Source organism: Eublepharis macularius, chromosome 16 (assembly GCF_028583425.1).
Source record: "Eublepharis macularius isolate TG4126 chromosome 16, MPM_Emac_v1.0, whole genome shotgun sequence".
Taxonomy (NCBI): Eukaryota; Metazoa; Chordata; class Lepidosauria; order Squamata; family Eublepharidae; genus Eublepharis; species Eublepharis macularius.
This window is the reverse complement of record NC_072805.1, coordinates 2917393-2936279: the sequence shown is the minus strand read 5'-3', so window position 1 is coordinate 2936279 and position 18887 is coordinate 2917393. Positions and strand designations below refer to the sequence as shown.

At 46.7% G+C, this 18887-nt stretch overlaps 1 protein-coding gene across 4 annotated transcripts in view; it reads left to right on the top strand.

Annotated features, from left to right (window-relative positions):
- Window positions 1–18887, top strand: part of SCUBE1 (signal peptide, CUB domain and EGF like domain containing 1) — a 441848-nt gene that overhangs the window by 283049 nt on the left and 139912 nt on the right. For all 4 annotated transcript variants that reach the window (XM_055000435.1, XM_055000434.1, XM_055000433.1 and 1 more), the window contains exon 8: window positions 18367–18489. In XM_055000435.1, the coding sequence (XP_054856410.1) occupies window positions 18367–18489 (123 nt within the window). The remainder of the gene's footprint in view (window positions 1–18366; window positions 18490–18887) is intronic.

Below are 18887 nucleotides of genomic sequence, written 5' to 3'. Positions count from 1 at the left end.
CTTTTAAATAGGCTTACTTGGAACATACTCAGTACAGCGGGACCTACTTGCTACAGGCTGCATATACGCTTGCTGTAACTATGATGCAACATTTATAGCCCTCCCCACATGCAGGCTCAGGGTGGGTCACAACAATAATAAATCAAACTAAGTTAAAATACACATCAAGCTCAATAAATCACATACAATCAGTAAGTAAGAAAGGTGTCTGCATCAGACCCCAAAAGGCTGTAACAAAGCCATAAAATGCAGGCAGTGAGCTAAATCTACCAGTCACCTCTGAGCTGGCATGGCATGGCAGAGAATAGGCAAAAAAATGGATAAAAAGCATGGCAGTCAGGAAGAACAGATCTCCAGCATCTCAGCCATAGGCCCAATGGAATATCTCCATCTTACAGGGCCTGCAGAATTATAATAAATCCCACAGGGCCCAGATCTCCATAGGGAGAGCATTCCGCCAGGCTAGCACCAGAGCCGAAAAGCTGTACCTCCCAGTCTGAGATCAAGTGCTTGGGGACCCCATGCAGTCAGAAAATGGGGTGCAGATTGAGGCATGCAGGTTTTTTGGCTGAGGATGGTGTGGGACAGGATGCCATTTTGGCTGAGGATGATGCGGGACAGGATGCCAAGTGTGCCATTTTGGTAAAGAGGTCGACCACCACTGCTATGCAGGTATGTCCACGGGACAAGGGGAGGGCTGTGATGAAGTCCAAGGGCTTGTTGCCGACGGTAGCAGGTGCAACAGGCTGGTTGGTTTCCTAGGTACCTCTTTGGCCCATCTGCACACTTCACAGGATCAGACATAGCTGGTCACATCCCCCTGCACCTGTGGCCACCAGAACTCCCGGTAGAGTAGATGCAGGGTCTTGTACCACCCAAAGTGCTCTGCTGGTGGGGCATCATGGGCCAACTCCAGCGCCTCCCATCGCAAGTTCCCAGGGAGGACTTAGGTGCAATCATTGTGAGTCGGTATCCCTTGTTGCAGACAGTACCCAGGTGGATCTGGCTGGTCAGGGTCTTGCAGGAGCTGAACTAGGTGCGCTGAGCCCATGGGACCTCTTGCTGCACTTGTTAGATCTGGAGCTGTAGTGAAGCAGGCTCTGCTGCAGACACGAAGACCTCGGGGGGAAGAATCGTAGTGGCTGCTGGGGGTCCCCCCGCCACCGAGTAAACTCAGGCTTTCAGGACAGGGCATCGGCCTGCTTGTTCTGGGTGCCGGGAATATAACAGATGGTGAACTGAAATCGGGCAAAGAACAAGGCCCACCGGATCTGGTGTTGGTTCAGGTTTCAGGTGGTCTGGAGATGCTCCAGATTGCGATGGTCCGAGTGCACAGAAACCACGTTTCAAACATGGCTTTGATCGCCAACAACTCCCTCTCCCAAATAGTGAAGTTCCACTCTGCGGATGTGCGTTGGCGGGAGTAGAAGGCACAGGACCGCAGTGGGCCATTGGGGGAGTCTCTCTGAGCTAGGACGGCTCCCAGGGCAGTGTCAGAAACATCCACCTCTACGATGAAGGAATGGTTAGGATCGGGTACCGCAGGACTGGACCAGTAGCAAAGCAGTTCTTGAGGGCTTGGAAGGCCTGTCCGGCCTCTGGGCCCCATGTGAATGGGACCCACATCTGCACTAGTTGGGTCAAAGGGACAGCCAGCTTCGCAAAGCCTGAAATGAACTGCCGGTAGTATTTTGCCTACCTGATGAACTGCTGGACATCTTTCCAGTTTTGGGAGGCCTGCCAGGACAGCACAGCATCAACCTTGGAGGGGTCCATCTGGAGGCTATGGGCAGAATGTGGTGCCCAAAGAAATCCACTTCATCCCATTCGAACTTGCCCTTTTTGAGTTTGGTATACAGCCCGTGCTGCCTGAGATGGTCAAGTACCGTACAGACATGTTCTGTGAATCCCTGGCAGTTAAATTCCCAAGTTCTCTACAGTTAACGCACAGGTGTTCCAGTTGAAGTAACTTTATTAGAGATCCATTCAGTACAAGGTGCTTAGACAGTGGAATTGGCAGAAGTGACATATGTGGGGCTAGCAATGTTAGGTATAGGGAATATTCCCGCCTTGGGAAAGAGGACCGTTAATGGAGGGGGGGTTGGAGTGAGACATTGTTTTAGAATAGACAGTGAGAAAGATGAACGTATCTTAGGTTCTCAAGAAGGATACACTTCGAGCCTGTTTCAGCTGGCAGTCAAGGATACTGACTCAGCAGTGTCCTCATCTGCCTGTAAGATAACTCCTCCCATGGCCACGTCACTTGCGTCTACCTGTACAACAAACTTCCGATTTTCATTGGGGTGACGTAGGACTAGCTCTGAAATGAATAAAGTTTTTAGATGCTCAAAAGCCTCTTGGCACTCTTTAGTCCAATTTAATTTAATATAGCACTGGGCTTCACCTCTTGTAGTCCTTTACCCTTGGTTTTCAACGTCAGTTAAGGGTAAGGAAATTTGAGCAAAGTTTTTTTATGAATGGTCTATAGAAGTTGGCTAACCTCCATGGCGGCGTATATTGTTGATCTGATAAACCCAGTGTTTAGGAGGGCTTTTATGTTAGCAAGGTTCAATCTCTTTCCCTCAGCAGTGGTCACAGGCAGATACGGGGGTATTCCGTATAGGGATAGACTGTGTGACTGTACTCTGATGGAACCTGATTCAATCTCACATATTTTTTTTCGCTGCCCCAAATATTCTGTTATACATAGTTTATTGATTCGTCCCCTTTTTCCTGTGCAGAGGGATTTTTTGGATAAGGATCTAAAATTTTTCTTAGCAGACAAGAGTCCAGCAATAACTCTATCCGTTGCTGAATTCTTGGCTTGTGTGTGGAAGTCAAGGGTAATATTTTATAAAGCCTCCTATGACTGTGCTGTATCTCGAGATAATTTTGCTGTCTAGGGACACGATTGTGCTGCCCGATGAACTTATTCTACAACATTTCTTCTGTTCCGTCTGTATTATTTATGCCATTAAAGGTCGTTGCTGTGTGTTGCTGTGTGTAGTCCAATTCATCCCCCTCCTTTATTCTGTGTGCTGTGTTGCTGTGTGTTGCTGTTTTGCTGTGTGTTGTGTTGCTGTGTGTTGCTGTTTTCCATTCATCCCCCTCCTTTATTCTCACTCGGAAGTATGTGTCTCATAAATCTAGTTTCAAAAAAATGTTCCCTTGAGACACCACTCCCAACAAGTCTCTAATCAGGGGGATGGTGTAAGCATTGGACATTGACACAATATTAATCTCCCTATAATCAGTACACAATTGTAACCCCCCATCCTTCTTTTTGCAGAACAGTACTGGTGCTACATGAGGGGAGCTGGCCGGGCAGGTGAATCCTCTGGCCAGATTTTTGTCAATGAATTTACGCAATTCCTCATGCTCCCCTGGGCTCATTGAGTAAAGTTTTCCCCTTGGCAGTTTTTGGACTGGGATTAGCTCTATGGCACAGTTAGTAGCCCTGTGGGCGGGAAGTTCATCAGCTTCCTCCTCACCAAACACATGGCTCAAGTCCTGGAATTCAGGGGGAATTTGCTCCATCTCTTCCTGAGTTAGTAGAGCACTCTCGGGGGTGGGGAGTACGCTAAGTCCCCACTCTGGGTTCCGTACATGACTTCAACAATGCCCCTCCCCACAAAACATAGTTCTCTGGTTTTCCACTTCACATATGAATCATGGTCCCATAGCCACTATATTCCCAACACTAATGGGAATTTGGTGGCATCAGTTACTACAAAAGTTCTGGCTTCCCAATGGTTACCTAATCCCACTGGGACTATCTCAGTTTCTACATTACCCGGGGCTTCTTTCATTTGGGACCCGTCCATTTGTTCAAATACTGTGGGGTGGTTTAATTTACACATGTTCAGCCCCAATCATGTGACTAGAGCTGGGGCAATCAAAACCCAAGTGCATCAAGAGTCAATTAAGGCCCGCACTCGAATGTGGGTCCCCTGTGGAGGGTTAACTATAATCACTGGCATGTAAAAGTAAGGCCCCTTTTGGGCTCACCTCGGGCGGTGGCAGCTCCTGCAGGATCTGTCACCAGGGCCTCCTCACGACAGGTCACTGGCATTTCCTGCCGGCTGGTCAGGAGTTTCTTCTTCTGAGGGTTCCTCACTTGACCCCTCTGTAGCGTTGAGGCTGGTTGCCACTTGGCTTCTCTTTTTAGGAGCTCTTTTCGGTGGCTTGGTGGCCTGTCAGGTGGCAGGTTTTGCTGAGCAGTTCCCCTCCATCTGCTCCTTTCTGCTCCCCGGGCATTTAGTGGCAAAATGGTCAACTCCTCCACATTGTAGACATAATCCCTTTCTTGTGCAGGTAGCTCGCTCCATGTCCAGGTGGTGGAGGTCGAAGGTCTTCTTCTCTTTCCTTCCCAGTCCCAAGGGGGTTTTCTTAGCAGTTGACTGGTGTGGCATCTTTATGAGGTTCACCACCTGGTCTTGGTTTTTGACCTCACAGGCAAGTTGGAGCCATCACATCAGGGTGGCAGGATCGTCTTGCATCAACGCTTTGGCCACCAAGTCTGGGTTCAGGCTAGCCCAGAAAAATTCGATTTTGACACTTTCAGACCAGTCACACGCCTTCGCTGCATACTGCCTGAATTCTGCCGTGTATTCGCAGACTGGACAGTTCCCTTGCCGCATCCGCTTCAGTTGCGTCCGGGCCCGTTCTCCTTCCAACGGGTCCTCAAACTGGATCCTCAACACTCATCTGAACACTTTGAAGTTCTGAAGCTCCGGGCCCCCGGCCTCATATTGGGTGACATACCACTTAGCTGCCGAACCATCCAGCTAGGATCCCAGGTGGCTGATCCGGCTGGGGTCGTTCGGGAAGGTGTGGCCCCATGCTCGGAAAAATTCCATCACTTGCATGATAAAATATCCTAGTTCTTTGAGGTCCCTATTAAAATGGGCCTCTAATTTCTGTAGTCCCTGTTGGGGCACTCTTGCATGAGGGACCCCTCCTGGTGTGGCCGGCATCCCTATTGATGGCAAAGCTGGGAGAGGTTGAACCGGCGGCATGGGTTGTAGCAGTACTCCCATCAGCACCCCCCTGGGTGGCGGAATAACTAGGTGTCCTGGTGCTACTGGTATCCCTAGTGGCAGTAAAGTGGGGGGAGGCTGAGCTGGCGGCATGGGTTGTAGTGGTGCTCCAATTGGTATACCTCCAGGCAGCGGGATGGCCAGGCTTCAGGCTGGCAGCTGAAGATTCACGGGAAATCCTATTGGCCACACCGGTGCTTCTGGCTGCCACATTGCTAATGGTCCCCATCTCAGTGGGGGAGTGCCTGATGGTCTCCCCAGGGGCCCAACCGCACTTCTCTGTGAAGGAACAGGGGGAGGAGGGCACCTGGGTGGCCCACCTCCTCAGTCCCCCCTAATTCCATCTCTGTCAGGCCCTGGGCCCTGAGGCACTCCCGTCATGGATGTATGGCACATCATGTCTTGTGGTCCTCTCACCACTTGTGCCAGGTCCCTTTTCAGTTCATTCATCTACCCCCATACAGCTTGCCACTGCTCAGAGTCAGTCTCTGGGAGAGCCTGTCGCAGTCATGCTTGTCTCATCCTTGCTTAGAGGTTCTACTGGGGTGTCATAGGGATTCAGCCATACTTCCTCCTGGTTCACCCCTATCGTTCGGAAGTAGGCATTAGCCCTCAACATACCGAGACTGGCAGAGCGAAGCTGATGCCCAATCTCCTCCCAGGTTTGCTGAGCCTCCTCCACACCAATCTGCTCTCAAGGTCCCACGAGGTCGCCTAGGGTCCCTTTATTTCCAGCCGCATTCCCCCTAAAGCGTTCATCCAGTTCTTCCAGGAACTCTTCCCCAGTCTGCTGGCAGATTGACATCTGGGGCACCCATTCCCTCAGGGTGATTACTGGCCAGTTCTCATAATCCATCCTCCTCTCCAGGATCGCCCTGAACTCTAAGCCAGTGATGCTGAGGCTGGGCAGTAATCCAACTGGGGTTCCTCCAGTTGCCCCATTTCCATAGGTCTGGTCTGATTCTAGGTTGAGTAACTGTCCCTCTGGGGGCTCTGCAGTTCCTTGGTCGGTCTCGTACAGCATATCACCAGTAGCTCGACTTCAGGATGTTGGGTCCAGAGGAGAAAAAGGGACTTCTGCCAGAATGTCAGTCCTTGGCAGTTAAATCCCCAAGTTCTCCACAGTTAACACACAGGTGTTCCAGTTGAAGTAACTTTATTAGAGATCCATGCAGTACAACGTGCTTGGACTATGGAATTGGCAGAAGTGACATATGTGGGGCTAGCAATATTAGTTATAGGAAATATTCCTGCCATGGGAAAGAGGACCGTTAATGGGGGGGGGTGTTGGAGTGAGAGATTGATTTAGAGTAGACAGTGAGAAATATGAACTTATCTTAGGTTCTCAAGAAGGATACACTTTGAGCCATTCAGCTGGCAGTCAAGGACACTGGCTCAGCTATCAGGCTATGGATGACAGGATACAGCAGACAAATCTCTGGACCATTGCAGCAAGACACAAGTGCTTGGTCAAATGGCTTTTATTCAGAAATCAGATCATTTCCATATACAGGTCCATAGGACTACTTAAAAGCAAGGTAGACATCTAAGCAGCATCAGAAGTTGATAGTGCGATCCTTATGATCCTTGGAGCTTTTCGCTCCAAGAAGTTGATAGGAATGACATCATGTGAGAGAAAGTTCTCTTTTAACATTCTAGTTTACTCCTTTCCCCCCTCCCAACCATAAACAATACTTTGGCACTCTCTTGGTGTAAGAACGTTTCACATATTTGTATATCACGTTGAGTTACTAGGTAGCAAGACATAGCACTGTCTGGGAATGAGCACAAGGTCATAAACATTGAGAGCTGTTACCGTCCAACAGATAAACACCTGTGAAAGCCTGAGAAAGAAATAATTATGACAGTAGCAAAGAGATGTTGAGTTATAGCAAGATACGTTGTGTTAAGCAGAACAGAATAAAAATTGGCATGGATGGGGCTCAGACATGACCCAGCAGAGCAAGAAAGAGAAAGTAAACATTTGCGAGATAACCTACTGGTGTTTCAGCAATAAAGAACTTCCTATACTCTCAGAGATCAGAGGCAGAGCCCATATACATTCATGGCAGATATGCAGGAGGTATATATGACATGTTCCGTATGTCTGGTGGGAACATGGGCGTACACGAGGATATCATCAAGGTACATGATGATGTAATAGTACAACAGGTTTCAGAACACATCATTTATGAACCTCTGGAAGACCAAGGGAGTGTTGTAAAGCCAAATGGCATTATGAGATATTCAAATTTGTCATAGCGCATCCCGAAGGTGGTCTTCCATTCATCTCCAGTGCGGATCCTGATCAAGTTGTATGCCCCCCAAAGGTCAGGTTTGGTGAACTGGATCACCCGCTAGAGCCAGTCTAGGAGCTCAGGGATTAATGGGAGTGGGTAGCGGTCCCGAGCTGTGATCTGGTTGACTGCACGATAGTCATGGCACGGCATGAGCTCCCCTCCCTTCTTTTTTACAAACAGGACTGGGGCCAACGTGGGAGAGGTGGAGGGCCAGATGAACCTTCTCTTCAGGTTCTTGGACAGGAAGTCCTGGAGGGCCAGCCGCTCAGGTTCCGATTACGAGGCAGCCCTTTGGTAGGGGTTTGTTGGGCATCAGGCTACTGGCACAGTCATAGGCCTGGTATGGAGGTAGCTGGTCGCCCCCCTTTCTTCAAACACATCCTTGAACTGAGTGTAGTGGGGTGGAAGAGAGGGCCCTCCTTGGCTCAGACTACAGACAGCAAGCAGTCCTGAGGCAGAGTCTGGTGAGGCTGAGTTAAACCAGACCGTCTGGTGCTCCCAGACAATCGTGGGGTTGTTATCTGTGATCCAGGTCAGGCCCAGAACAACCAGGAAGTGTGGCATGCACACCAGATCAAACCGGAGCTGGTCCTGGTGACCTTCAGTGATGACCCCCCATGGCCTCGGTCTCATGGGTTACCAGATCTGATTTGAGGAGGTGCCCATTGATGGCCTCCATCAGGGAGCTGACTTGTTTCTCCCGCGTGAGTATCTGGTGCTGTAGTCCATGAAGCACCGGGATGCACCGGAGTCGATCATGGCACTGGTCTTCAGGCACCTTCAGTCCGTTAGAAGGTGGGAGGTGGAGATGTTTCCCCCCAGTGTCGAGGACCCCGTTGGTGCAGATGTCTCGCCCAGGCTGGCTGCTGCAAGCCGAGGCCTGTCTTTTGCTGATGGCCCTGGGTGGCATTTTCCAGGGCAGGAGCAAGCAATGTCTGGTACCTCCGCAGTATAAGTGTGCACCTCCGTGTTTTCTCTGTGGCCGTCAGGCATGGCCGCGCACCTCCTACCTGCGTCTGTTCTCCCACACCCATAGCCCCAGGGGCAGCTGGGGCTGGGCTGCTTAGGGCTGGGAACAACCAGGGTGTTTCCACTCTCCGAGTTGCCTCTCTGCGGGTCTGTTTGCAAGCCTCCAGGCATTGATAGATGCTTTGACATAGCACCACAACGGCTTGGAGTGTGGAGGGGCGTTCGGTGCAGGCCAGCTCATCAAGAACCTCATCAGAAAGCCATTCTACAAACTGATCCATCAACGCCACCTCATTCCAGAACAGGTCCTGAGCCAGGAGCTGAAACTCCGCAGTGTAGGTGGCCACTGTGCCCCACCCTTGTGGAGCCAGTGGATCCGCCAGTTGGCGTTTTCAGCACTGACAGGGTTGGCAAATGTTGTCTGGAGCTGCTCCATAAGCCCCACATAATATTGTAGCAGCAGCGATGGTTCAAAGAGAAGTGGGTTGGACCACTTAACAGCCTGCCCTTTCAGCAGGCTCAGGATGAACCCCACCTTGGTCCAGTCATCCAAGAAATCTCAGGGGTGCAGGCTGATGTATAGCTGACACTGGACCAGGAAGACAGGAAACTCCTCAACGTTTCCAGCAAACTTTTCCGGCGGGCTCACTCGGCATTTGAGAGTGGCTTGAGGAGACAGTTCAGTCACCAGAGCTTGCTGCTGCTGCTGCTGCTGCAGCTGGGCCACTGTGTTGGTCAGCTGGTCTACCTGCTGCAGTGCCTTATTCTGAGCCATCAAAGCCGCAGCTGCCCCCGTGTCCATGCTGCCTGGGGGTTGTGATGGTGATGTGTAGGGGTTGGAGCAATGTGTCATGCTTGGGGCTAGGAACACCTGTCCCGGGCACTGGGGTGTCGAGGTGGAATCCCAGTGGTCCAAGCAGTCCCACGGAGTGCAGGTAAGCTAGTGTCCTAAGACGAGCTGAAGTCGAGAGCTGGGAGGTCAGTCTACCAAAGGAGCAAGTGAGAGAAATTCCAGAGGCCAAGCCAGTGTCAGAAGCCGAGAAGTCAGTCAAACCAGGGGCAGGCGAGTGGGAATACAAGACGAATCCAAGGTCAAGAATCAGGTGTTCAAGCTGAGGAGGGTCAGGGTACAAGGCAGGATCAGCACTTCCAGTCACAGAGCTACTGGTCACAGGGAGTGGTGAACGAAGTTGCTCCCACCCTGAGCTCTGTCCAGTGTCTTCCTTTTAGGCTCATTTCAGTGTCTGAGACTGAGGGGCAAGTGTTTCCTCTTCACCTGATTGTGGTGCTTCGCTCTCAGAGAGCAGCCCCGTTCAATGCTGCACCTGTAGGCGTGCAATCCTGCACCTTTCCCATACAGCCTCCCTTGCCCGAGTCCTCCGCCTTGCGGCCGGCTTGGGAGACTCGGGTCTCCAGGTTGTCAGTTCTTCCTCCTCCCTGCGCAGTTCCTCAAAGGATCCAGGCTGCTGCTCCGTCGATGGCTCCTCTGGTGCTGCAGATGGCACTGCTGCTGGTTCTTCTGGCCACTCCATCCCCTCATCCTCCAAGAAGGATTCACCAGCAGGCAGGGAGCCCTGCCAAGGTTGGCCCACGACACCCTGTGTAAAGCAAGTTACAATAGTCCAGCCAGGAGGTGACGGTTGCATGGATCACCAAAGCTAAATCCTGGGAGGAGAGATAGGGTGCAAGCTGCCTGACCTTCTCAAGAGAAAAGATGCAGACCAGGCATCTGCAGTGACCTGGGCCTCCACTGAAAGTGTGACCTCTGGGATCACCCCCAGATTCTTCACCATTGATATAGGCATTAACTGCACTCCATCAAGGGATGGGAGATGGGTCTCCAAACTTATCTTTCCACAACCCAGATGAAGGATTGGTCATCAGAAGATTCAATTTCAAGCAACCCTGTCTCAGCCATGTCTCTATGACATCCAACCCCCTGGCCAAGGTGTCCAGTGTGGTGTGTTGTTGGCTGTCCATTAACAGATAGAGCTGAGTGTCATTAACATACTGGTGGCAACCCAGCCTAAAACTATTGAACACTTGGGCAAGGGGGCGCATATAGATGTTAAACAACATCGGGAAGAGGATCATCCCCTGAGGGATGCTGCACACCAAAGGGGAGCATAAAAAATCTACACCCCAAGCACCAATCACCGTCCACAACTGTGGAGAAAGGAGGCCAGCAACTGCAAGGCCACGACACAAATCCCCATGCCAGCGAGGCAGTGGGTCAAAAGATCATAGTCGACCGTGTCAAACACAGATGTAAGATCTAAGAGTAGGAGCAATGCTAACCCACCCCAATCCAAGTGCTGATGAAGATCATCTGTGAGGATGACCGGTGAGGGTGATGAGCACCATCTCTGGCCCTTGGCCAGGGTGGAAGCCGGACTGAAATGGATCCAGGGTAGAAGAACCTTCCAAGAACACCTGGAGCTGTTCAGCCACTGCCTTCTCAATTACCTTACCAAGAAATGGAAGATTCGAGATTGGATGGTAATTTGCTGGATCCAGATGGTTTCTTCAATAAGAGCTGTACCACTGCCCCTTTTAATGAACCTGAGAAAGTCCCGGAACTCAGAAACAGTTAATGATATTAGCCAGGGGGGCCCATATCCTGGCACCGCCGGTCTTTACTGGCCATGATGGTCACGGGTCCAATGGACGCATGCTAGGCTTCACAGCATACAGGATCCTGTCCACCTCATCCTGGGAGAGTATCCTGAATCAATTTATTGAGTCCATCCATGTTGGGTCTTCTTGGGAATTTTGAATCTGTCTATAATTGAGAATTTATGGAGATGAGGTGAAGTGCCAGAAAATTGGAGGGGGACAAATGTCATGTTCAAGAAGGGGAAAAAAGAGGATCCCTGTAACTCCCAACCTGTCAGCTTGACATCCACACCTGTAAAACTTCTAGAACAAATCATCAAGTAGTCAGTCCTTGAGCATTTAGAAAAGAATACTGTAGTTACAAAGAACCAGCATAGGTTCCTCAAGAACAAGTCATGTCAGATTAGCCTTGCCTCCTTTTTTGATAGTTACTACTTTAGTGGATCAGGGGAATGCTGTGGACACAATTTATCTTGATTTCAGTAAAGCTTTTTGTTATGACTCTTACTTTCTCTAGGGTAGATTTTGCCTTTAATCTTTCCCTTAACACCCTCTGGGTAGTTTGCTGCCACCAGGAGTATTATATTCCAAGATATTTTATTTAAGTTTTCCTTTTTGTAACGTGCCTAAGCGTCAGGCTCCTTAGTGGTTCTGTGTGTCCCTGCGGATAGGAATGGGATATAGCAATGCCAGCTACTCTGGGATATAACAAAACAAAATAAACTTTTATTTAGTAAAGAAGCATATCGGTTTCATAAAAGTAGTTCTTGGTTCTTAAAGTTACTTCATTTAAACTCATTCACACAGATCTCTTCTAAGGCTTCTCACACAGCCTCTTTCTCTGACTCAATATTTCTCACAGACGTGCTTGAAGGTACTCAGGCAGCACACAGCTTGCCTGCTTTCTCTCACTCTTATTCACAGAAATATTAAACCTGCTCAGGCAGCCCACAGCTGGCCTCTCTTCCCCTGACTGAGTGTCCTTTCACAAACATGCTCAGTTCAGGTTCCACACAGGCCATATTTCTCTCATAAACACTTCAACATATTCAGGCAGCACACAGCCAGCCTGCCTTCTTCTGACTGCCACTTTTGCTCTCCACTTTCAGTCTAAACTGTATTCACTCCATCCACCCTCTCAGTCATCAACCTATCATATCACTCTCTCATCTCTCTCTTTCACCCCCACTCTTTACCTATCTCACCAAGCATTTAAATGCACACGTTTACTTGAAATCATTACACTTTTGATAAAGTTTTGCATGATATTCATGTTTACAAGTTGGTAAAATGTGACGCTACTGCTGTTAGGTGCATTTGTGAACAGATTGGTCAACAGATTGGTCAACCCCAAGAATGCTGGTAAGTGCTTCCTCATCCACTTGGAGAGAAGTGACAAGTAGAGTGCCTCAGGGATCTGTCATGGGCCCTGTGTTCTTTAACATCTTTATAAAAGACATGGATGAAGGGATAGAAGAGTGTGAGCCCTCTCCAGGTATGGGGTTGGTCTCCTGCCCATCTGGCAAGGGTTTTTGCAGAGGTGCCGGGCAAGGTTGCATCACCCAAAGACTCTGCAACACCCTCAGAGGAAAGTTGCCATCTGCTTCCCTCACACTCTCTCTGGCCAAAGACAGCTCCTCCTAGATCCTCTGTGGCCTGCTTTGTGACTCCACCTTATATCCTCCTCCCAGTTCCTTATATCCTCCTCCCCACCCCGTATCCCCACCCCAACTCCTGGGCCAGTCTCAGAGCCAGGGGTTGGAGTAGTGCCTGAGGGACATTCCACCCTCCTCTTAGCCTGGAAACCTCCCTCTGGGCTTCTGGATGAGGCTGGGAGGGATGGTACTATGTTCCCTCTGTCCTTCAGCATCCAATCAGTAGCAGAAGGGCAGACAGGTACCGTGGCAATCTTCTAGGTTCTCGGGTAGTCACCGGCGTGACCACAGGCTGCAGACCCAGAGGCGCCTCCCACACTTTGTTGCCCAGCTCTTGTCTGCTGCCTATGTTGGCTGCTCACTCATCGCCATACATCATCCCTTGGTCATCATCCTGAGGTGAGCTGCGGGCTCCTGGGCCTCTGCTCAGCGAATCAGGGAGGCCACAGTCAGGAGCTGTGGTTTGGTCGCAGTACCACAGGGCTGGCTGGGGCTTCAGGGTGCTAAGTCTGGGGCAGGCAGAGGTGCCATTCCCAGACAGACACACACCGTCCTGGAGAACTCTGGTAAGGAGTCAGTCTCCTCATACATCTTTGACATGTAGTCAGTGTTTGTGTGGAGGCATCCAGAGTGAAAGTAAAAGGAAAGAGGGAGAAGATCCACCACAGCACCCATGGATCTTTCATTCTGAACCTCCAGAGCAAGAGTTCATGGTCAGTGACCAACTTGAAGGGATTATTGGTTAAGTAGTATTGAAGGGCACCAATGGCCCATTTCATGTCTAGGGCTTCCTTTTCCAATGTCACATAGTTGCATTCTGCTTTTGACTAAGGAAGGTCAGTGGGTGTTTCCAATGGTCCATGTCCTGAGACAAGACGGTGCCTAGTCCTGATCTGGAAGCTTCCATGTGGGCTATGAAGGGCCTACTGAAGTCAGGATTCTTTAGCACGGGAGCATTGGACAGTACACTCTTTCGCTTTAGAATTGCCTGCTGGTGGGAGGGAATCCACCCTGCTAACCCCATCCCCAGTGCCTGGGTGAATCCCAGAGCACCACTTGAGGGATGTCTCACTCTCTTCCTGGCCTGGTCCTGACCCTTTGAGCTTCTGGATGAGACTGGGAAGGATGGTGCCCCGTTCCCAAGGGTCCTCTACCCTTTGGAGTCCAATCAGTGGCAGAAGGGTGGTTGGGTGCCTTGGCAGTGTTCCGAGTTCCCCATTGCAGGCACCAGGGCTGCAGGCACGAGGCAGCCTTGTGGCTTGACAGCATGACTGCCTTGTGTTGGGGCCATACTTTAGTTAGCTGGCCTGGGGAGGTGACCATTGCAAAGGGCCACTCAATGCAGTGGATCTGTTGTCCTGTGCCTTGCCAATGCTCCAATGGCTGTAATCAATAAACTTGTGGCCCGTTTCATCCATGCTCTGTGTGTGTTGTGTATTCTTTGCCCAGGGCACCAGCCTCCCATTGCCCATATGGATGCAAATGGTCAGACCAGAACCAAAAAAGTTTTTGGCTAAACATTAGGAAGAACTTCCTGACAGTTATAATGGTTCTTCAGTGGAGCAGGCTTCCTTGGGACGTGGTGGGATCTCCTTAGTAGGAGGTTTTAAAACAGAGACTAGATGGAAAACTGTCAGCAATGCTGATTCTATGACTCAGTATGAACAAGTAGAATGCAAGAGGGACAGCTGGAAGGAATGAGCCAGTGCTCAGCTCTCGTAGTCCTGTCTTATGTGCCCAGAGTAATGCCAATCATCAATCTGGGGTCAGAAAGAAATAGTTCTCCAGGCTAGATTAGTCCAAGGATCCTGGAAGTTTTCTGCCTTCCTCTGGGCATTAAGCAGGGTCACTGGGGCGGTAGGGGATGATTAGCAGTGAGTTGTGCAGGTGGCTGGACTAGATGACCCTTGGAGTGCTTTTCAGCTGTATGTTTCTATGTGTTTCTTTTCCTACTACCTTCAACTTTTCCTAGCATTATTATCTTTTCCAGTGAGTCTTCTCATGATGTGACCAAATACAATATCCTCAATTTCCTCATTTTAGTTTCTAGGGAGAATTCAGGCTTGATTTGTTCTAGATTATGTTTATTTGCTTTTTTGTGGATCTATGGTGTCTGTATAACTCTCCTGTAGTACCACATTTCAAATTGATCAATTTTCTTTTTGCATGCCTTCTATATTGTCCAGTTTGCTCATCCATACATAGTAATGGATAATACTATAGTATGAATTATCTTGATCTCCTGACACTTCCTTATTCTTAAGGATCTCTTCTCATTCCTTCATTGCAGCCCATCTAAGTATCTCTCTCTTTTTTTTATTTTAATTTTCAGCAAATAGACATTAGCCACTGAACAATACCCAAATCGTAAATTCTACACATTTATAATTCTACAAATTATATGATTTGATTGAACACAAATTGTGTTCAAACTGAGATATATAAAAAATCCACAATGGTTTGATTTGTTCCAATTTTTTTCCTCTCTGTAAAAACTTTAACTTAACCAGAATAAAAGATTCTTCCATTTTATTGAGCCAGTCTTTAATGTTTGGATATGAGTTTTTGTTCCAATGTCTAGTGAAAACCAATCTCGCAATTGTCCTGGTGTAAGATAATCTTGTAAAACCTCATATTATTGGAAAAGTTCTTCAACAGAGAAATTTCAGATGATAATGGTATAGCAATTCTCATCCCTTTATTCAAACAATTAGCTATTTTTACCCAATGTGCACATAGACAAAGCACAACATATGGAACAAGCCTGCATTTCTTTAAGTAATGCCTTGACCACACATTCCAAGAATCAAATCATGTTTGTGTGGCAGTAGATACTTTTCACCATTGACTAAGATTTTTTTTCCAGCTCAGAATATTGTTTAAGGCCTTCCCTTCTCAATACTGTAAAGGTCAAAAACCTCTTAACATGAAGACTAACAAAAGGTTCACAAAGGCTCATACCCTTCCACAAATTTTGTTAGTCTTATAGGTGCTGCTGGACTTTTGCTCTTTTCTACTGCTACAGAAAGAGCATGGCTATCCCTCTTAACATGAAGATATTTGATCAGGTTGATTTGACCCTTAATTTTCGCTCTAACAGCTTCATAGGGTATTACTGCATTGTTTTCTATAAGACAGTCATGTGTCTGACCCATCTCTCTCTCACTTAGGAAGGGAACGAAGTTGGTATCTCTGAGCTCAACCTAGATCTCTCACTGCTGATGCTAGAGGGGAGATACCTAGGGACACTTTGACCTTGTATTTATCCCAACAACACAAAAAGTTATTAATGACAAGGTTATCATGATTGTAAATTCTTTCCCTCTCCTGTTTTTTTCATCCATAAAAGTGGCATATGATAATGGATGATATGATATGTCACCCATAAAAGACATATGATTGTTCAACTGCAACTTCAGACTAATCTTTACAATCTGTGTGTCTATAAAACCAACATGCCTGCTGCATTAATTTTGCAGCATCGTGGTACCAGCAGATACTAGGAATGGACAAGTTGCCTTTGTCTAACTTATTTTGCAAAAATTGATTGACTAATCCTAGGTATCTTTCCCTCCCAAATAAATCCAGAAAGCAAATTCTGCCATTTTCTTACTATTTTTTCCAGAGATTTCTACAGGCAAATTAGCTAAAAGATAGATCAACTTGGACATAATCATCATTTTTACAGTATTGGCACAACCCAACCCGGAAAATTCATAGGATTGCACAGGTTTTACTTATTTTTAATGTCCCTAATTACTGTTTTAAACTTATTCTCTATGTGTTTTAAATTTTCTAAACCTATTACTATCTCCCAAATAAGTTAGCTGAGAGAGGACATCCTTATTTAACACCCCTCTCTATTGGGATCTGATTTAATAATGTGTTGTGTATGTTTAATCTTATGGTTGAATGGGCATAAGCCCAATTCATAAAGTTTTCTCTAAATCCAAACTGCTGACAAACAGAAAAAGTTTTACCCTGTCAAAAGCCTTTTTGGCATCTAAGAAAAAAATGGAAAACATCCTGATTTCTTGGCCGCAGTCTCCCTTTTGGTTGATGATTGAGCCAAGGGATAGAAAATCTCAAACAATTTTAGTTTTTTATTGTTATCTTTAGGGTAATGTAATTCCTCAGTAGCTATTACTTTTATCTTCTTGATGTTCAGCTATAATCCTGCATTGGCATTTTCTTCTACAACCTACATCAATGGTCATTTTAAGCCTACTGTTTGCTGCCAGTAATGTGGTGTCATCTATGTATCTCAGATAGTTCATATTCCTTCTACCAATTTTCATGCCACCTTCATCTAAATCTAATCCAGCTTTCCATATGTATATTGAATGGATGGAGAGATAAAATACATCTTGTCTGACACTTTTGCCAATTGGAAACCATTCTTTTCCCCCATATGCTGTCCTAACAGTAGTCTTGTCCAGAGTACAAGTTGTGCATCAAAGCAATCAGATGTTGTGTGGCACACCCATTTTTTTAATATCATCCATAGTTTTTTGTCATCCACATAGTCGAAAGCCTAAAACACAAACTGATTTTTCTTCTGAAATTTTCTTGTATGTTCCACTAAACAACGTGAATTTGCAATAAAATCTCTAATGCCTCTGCCTTTTCTGAATCCTGCTGGAAGTTATGGCATTTCTTTTTCTATATATAGTAAGGGTCTCAGCTGTAAGAAGCTGAGTATCACTTTGCTTGCATGGGAAATTGGTAATGGTCTGATAGTTGCTGCAATCTTTGACATCTCATTTTTTTGGAATTGGGATGTAGACTGAACATTTTCAGTCCGTGGGTCATTGTTTTGATTTTCATATTTATTGACAGATTCTTGTTAAGATTTTGATGGACTCAGTTTCCATAGCCTGAAATAGCTCTGTTGATATCCCATCAGGTGATTTGTTTCTCCCAATTGCTTTGAATGCCCCTTTTACTTCACTCTCCAAAACTGCAAGTTCTTCATCAAAAAGTTCTTATTCGAAGGAATCTCATCTTTTCATCTCGTCTGTATAAGTTCTTCAGTTTGTTGCTTCCATCTTTTCTTTATTTTGTCCTGATCAAATATTGTATTTTTGTGTTGATCTTTCAGCATCCCTAGTTGTGTTTTGAATTTCCCTTTGGTTTTGTTAGATCTTGTGGTATAGATCTCTTGTTCTTCCTTTATTGTTATTTTTTTCTGTTTCTTTGCACTGGTTATTATAATAGTTCTCTTTGTCTCTGTGTGCAAGTCCCTGAAAAGCTGCATTTAGAATTCTGATTCTATTTCTGTCACCTTTTACTCTTCCTTCTTGTATATCTTTATCTATTTTAAGAATTTCATCAGCTATCCATCTAGATGTCTCCTTTCTTTTGGTTACAAGAATAATGTTTTCATAGCTTCCTCTGGTATGAACTCACAGTTCTTCTGGTTCACATTTAATTAACAACAACAACAATAATAATAACTGTGCTTATAACACCACTCTTCTAGACAGATTAGTGCCTCACCCAGAGTAGTGAACAAGTTAGTGTTATTATTATCCCCACAATACAACAGGGGTGCTGGTGCTGAGAGGAGTGGTTTACCCACTGAGCTCATGGTAGCAGTGGGATTCATAATGTAAATCTATTCTTCAGGAATGTCTCATAGGCAGTGTTTTGGAAGACTGGAACAGCTCAAATATTAAGTCTTAAGAATTGTTAGTCTTTGAAGGGGAATGAATCACATTTCTCTTCTTTTTTTCCAAAAAGTGAATTGATGTTTTGTTCCATTCCTTTTTCTCATGTTTTCAACAGATATAGATGAATGTCTGATGAACAAAGGCGGCTGTGACCATTTCTGCCGAAACACGGTGGGCAGTTTTGAATGCAGCTGTCAGAAAGGCTATAAACTTTTAACAGATGAGCGAACCTGCCAAGGTAATACTCCTTTAATTATTTCTTTGATATTTCGCTTTTTTCTTTTAAATCAGTGATAGCACATGAGCCAGGTGACAGTGAAAATTTTGAACGTTTTCTAAGGCTGTCTGTATGAAATTAGATGAAACAAAATAAAATACAAGTTCATTGGCACCTTAAAAATTAACAATTGATTTCAACATGAACATTCATGAGTCACAGTTCACAGACAGATATGGGATGAAGTGCAAAATACGGTCTGCACCACTGGCATTTCTCCTTTGGATAACAAATCAGAACACTCCCTGCCTGTTGTAGTCTTTATGTTATGCCTAATTCACCAGCCATCATTTCATTCTTGACAAGACTAAGAACAAATTCTATTTGCTTTGAATGTCTGTTGTGTGATGGAAATAACC